General features: G+C 41.5%; 1 protein-coding gene across 1 annotated transcript; it reads right to left on the bottom strand.

Moving 5' to 3' along the window:
• Positions 1-1641: 1641 nt before the first annotated feature.
• On the bottom strand, positions 1642-2589 carry LOC101121084 (olfactory receptor 1L8-like). The gene has a single exon (XM_004007197.1). The coding sequence runs from the start codon at positions 2587-2589 to the stop codon at positions 1642-1644; it is 948 nt and encodes a 315-aa protein (XP_004007246.1).
• Positions 2590-4192: the final 1603 nt, after the last annotated feature.

Below are 4192 nucleotides of genomic sequence, written 5' to 3'. Positions count from 1 at the left end.
TGCAACACCCAGAAAGTTTCCCTTCAGCTGAATCTTACAAAGAATGTCTTTCAACATTGCATTGGTCATCTGATTGATTAGTAGTCTTAAATTCCACAAGCTACAAATATTTATTTGAACAAATTCAGACACTACCAATGTGAATCAAGAAGTGGAAATTCTCTCCCTCTCTGTCTCCCCTCACTCTTCCATTCTTACTGCAGTGACTGTACACACATACATATTCATATAATAGTTATTACTTTTTGCCTATTCTCTGCAGCACACAGGATCTTCTTTCCCCAACCAGGGATTAAACTCAAGCTGCCTGCAGTGGGATCATGGAGTCCCAACCACTGGACTGCCACAGAGGTCCCACGTTCATATAATTTTTTAAACCATGATGGGTTAATGCTTTTACACTTTGTTCTACAGCTTTATTTTTCTACTTAATTTCTTTCCAAAGAAGTAATAGAGATCTGTTTGATTCTTTCAAGTTGTTGAATATGGTTACATTCTATGTAATTGGTCATAATTACTTTTTTCCTGTTATTGGGATTTTAGGTTTTTTGCTAGTTTTTATCTCTTAAACTGAGACTCACTTTAAAAAAATCCTCAATATTGTATGTACATTTATGATAATATTTTTATAAGTCAGACTTTTAAAAGTGGGAATTTCTAAAATAAAATATTAAATCACATATTTTTATACACACAACTTTATGGATGGATGGAAGTAACAAAGTTTCCAAAATCCCCATTGTGGAATGGATAATTTTCATGTTATCATTGTTGCACTTGTTCCTTCTGTCCATTAGCATTTTTTATTGTTTGGTAAAAAAACGTTGGAAAAAAACTCATTGGAGAAAACCCTGATGCTGAGAAAGATTGAAGGTGGGAGGAGAAGAGGATGACAGAGGATGAGATGGTTGGATAGCATCACTGACTCAAAGGACATGAGCTTGAGCAAGCTCTGGGAGTTGGTGATGGACAGGGAAGCCTGGCATACTGCAGTCCATGGGGTCGCAAAGAGTTGGACATGACTGAGTGACTGAACTGAACTGAACTTAAAAAAATAAAATGGATTTGAAAAGAAATAAAGCCATAGCAATATAATAAAGGAAGGGTAGATAAGAAAAGAATAATAATGAAAACAATTTTTAAGCAAGAAAAAATTTTTAAAAAGAAAAATAAGGAACTATAAAGATTCTCAGATTGTGGAAATTAGCTAAAAGGTACACCTCCTCTTCTTCCCTCTCTATTCATTCTTTCCTCTTTCAAACATTGTCAAGGACACTCAACAGCAAATAAATTAAGTAATTATTTTTAGCAATATACAGAAATGTGAAAGATTTTTGAGGCTAATTCTCAACAAAAGAAAAATCTGTTAGGAAATATCTGTGGGAAAAGGCTTAATTTAAAGCAACATTTGGAAGAGAGGAAAGTGATGAATCTTCATATGAGAGAGGAGAAATAGTGGTGAAGAGCATCATGACTGTAGCCAGAGGCAGAGCCAATCGATGGACCATCATCAATGGATTTTAAGTGTCCACAATAGCCTTGTCTTCCATGGGTTGAAGATGCTAACCCCCAGCAGCTTGATTGTTTCCCAAGAATCACAGAAACCAGATTCCAGTGGAGCAGATTCCACATGTGTATTCATCAAGAGGTTGCTGCCTGGAGATGTCTCCTGCCCACCAGCTTCCTCAGACCCTGTTTCAGGTCTTTGTTTCTTAAGCTGTAGATAAAAGGATTGAGCATGGAGGATAAAATTGTGTGAACAATTGTTGCCATGTGGTCCCGGACAGTGTAGGTGGACACAGGCTGTAAATAGACATAGAAGATGCTTCCATAAAAGAGTGTTACCACAGTGAGGTGAGACCCACACGTGGAGAAGGCTTTGCGTTTTCCTGCAGCTGAGGGAATTTTGAGAACCGCAAGGAGGATTCGTATATAAGAGAAAACAATGCATAGAAAGGGGGTCACCAGAAAAGCAGATGCTTCTGTCATCAACACAACTTCATTGACAAATGTAGGAGAGCAAGACAATTTTATCAGAGGGCTGAGGTCGCAGAGAAAATGATGGATAATATTGGAGTCACAGAAGATGAGCTGATTCAACAGAAGTATGTGTAGGAGTGAGTGGAGGTGAGGCAATGAGCAGGAGAAGGCCACCATCAGGACACAGCGGCGGTGGCTCATGATGGTGACATAGTGGAAGGGGTCACAGATGGCCACATAGCGGTCAAAAGCCATGACTACAAGAAGACAGCTGTCAATGTTGCCCAAGGCATATATAAAATACATCTGGGTCAAACATCCAGCATAGGAGATGGTCTTCTTCTCCAACAGGAAGTCGACTAGCATCTTGGGGACAATGGTTGTTGTATACCAAATGTCAGTGAAAGACAGGACACTCAGGAAGAAATACATGGGGGTGTGCAGTTGGGGGTCAGAGTGGATGGCCAGGATGATGAGCAGGTTCCCTGCTATGGTGACCAGGTATATGATGAAGAAGAGAATAAAGAGTGGCTTCTGGTCCTCAGGCCGGGAGGAGAGTCCCAGGAGGATGAACTCAGTGACACTGCTGGTTTGGTTGAGTCTTTCCATTGATTGACTCAGGTCTAGTTATACCCAAGACATTTCGTTATTTATTATGCTCTGACTCCATGGCCCAAGTCATGATACCCAGCAAGTCTTTGTTTCCTCTATTTGGTCAGCCTTAAGAGCTGTGCAGGGAAAGCTTGCCAACCTCCTGGTCCTTGATGTGGTCCTCCCTTCCCAAATCCATGGGCATCGTAAGTGCCTTATGTTGCAAGCTGGAGGGACAAAAGAAGAGTTCTCCTTTAAAAATCATCGCAGGTGAACCTCTCTGATTCAAGTTCCTTAGTTTCTACTCTGGGAAAAGCACTGTTTTCCCTCTGGAAACACAGTAATAAAGCAAGAAATCTTGGTCCTTCTGTAGTTCATGTTGCAATTTTGGTCATTAACAAGCAGACTATATAATATGATATCAGGTGGGGAGAGGTTTATTTAAAAAAAATAAAGCAGTATAACAGATGAAGGTGACTGGGAAGTTGAGATGGAAGTATTTTTGACGGGGAAGTCACAGAACCATCATTCCTTATCAAATTCAGTTGTTATAACTATACTTTAACTTTATATGTATGAGAAACAAATAAGGGCTTATCAAAACAGCCAACAGGGAAATCTAAGAGAAATACTGAATGCAGTTCAACTGTGTTTATTCTCTTGTCTGGGCACAGAATGAGAACTTCATTCTCATTTGCTCATGGGATGCTATCGTCCTCAGAGTGTGCAATCTGGGAAACGTGGACTACAAATGTTAGTGGGAATTTGGTGAATTAGTTGGATCGGATGCTGCAGGTTGTAGATGTGAGGAACTCCCATGCTGGTGACTAGAAGAAAGGAGAAAGGTTTTGGAACTGAGAATCAGGAAGAATATTCTAAAAGCACAAGGTGTGTTAATCAGGCTGAGAATAGGATCTTCTTTTCCTTTTACTGATGGGGTTTTCTTTCATCAAAATATATGAAATAGAGGATCTTGAGGTCAAACTGGAAGGACTTAAAACCAAGTGCCACACAGAACTTTTACTTGGACCTTATAATGTCTCAAATCCACGAGATATTTGAAAGTATAGGAGAGGAATAGAATAAGATGCTAAACTAGGTTGAAGTAGCCAAGTGAGTGGCCAGCACTGAAGCTCACCTCCATGTCCAGATGCTTTTCTTCCCTTCCCAGGCCCTTCAGGAGCTGATCTGCACCACATCTGTTCATCAGGTCAAGTCTGCATCTCAGCCAAAGCTCAGCTTCCTTGTGTGTCTCCCATGAGCTTCTGGGCTGAATGACAAGGAGAGAAGCAGGGATGGAGGAGGAGCTGATTTGCTTCTCCAAAGGGATAACACGTTTCCTTTCCCTGACCTCAACACCTGGGCTCGCTGCTGCTCTCCCAGCTCCAGATCTCAGAAGGCAGAGATGCTCTGACTCAAGTGGGAGGGCTCTTCTGATTGAGGAAGCCCAGCCAGCTTCTCATGAGTCTGAGGTCTGCTCTACTGGCCTCTGGGGCACTTGTTAGGCTGAGGGAGTTGAGGTGTGATGACCTCTCAGGGGAATTTGTCCCTGGAGAGGGAGTAGAGAGCAGGTAGAGAAAGCAGGAATCACAGCCAGCACTGCTGACTCCATGGGGACAGG

The sequence above is a fragment of the Ovis aries genome, chromosome 3 (assembly GCF_016772045.2).
Source record: "Ovis aries strain OAR_USU_Benz2616 breed Rambouillet chromosome 3, ARS-UI_Ramb_v3.0, whole genome shotgun sequence".
Lineage (NCBI taxonomy): Eukaryota > Metazoa > Chordata > Mammalia > Artiodactyla > Bovidae > Ovis > Ovis aries.
This window is presented reverse-complemented; position numbering and strand designations above follow the sequence as displayed.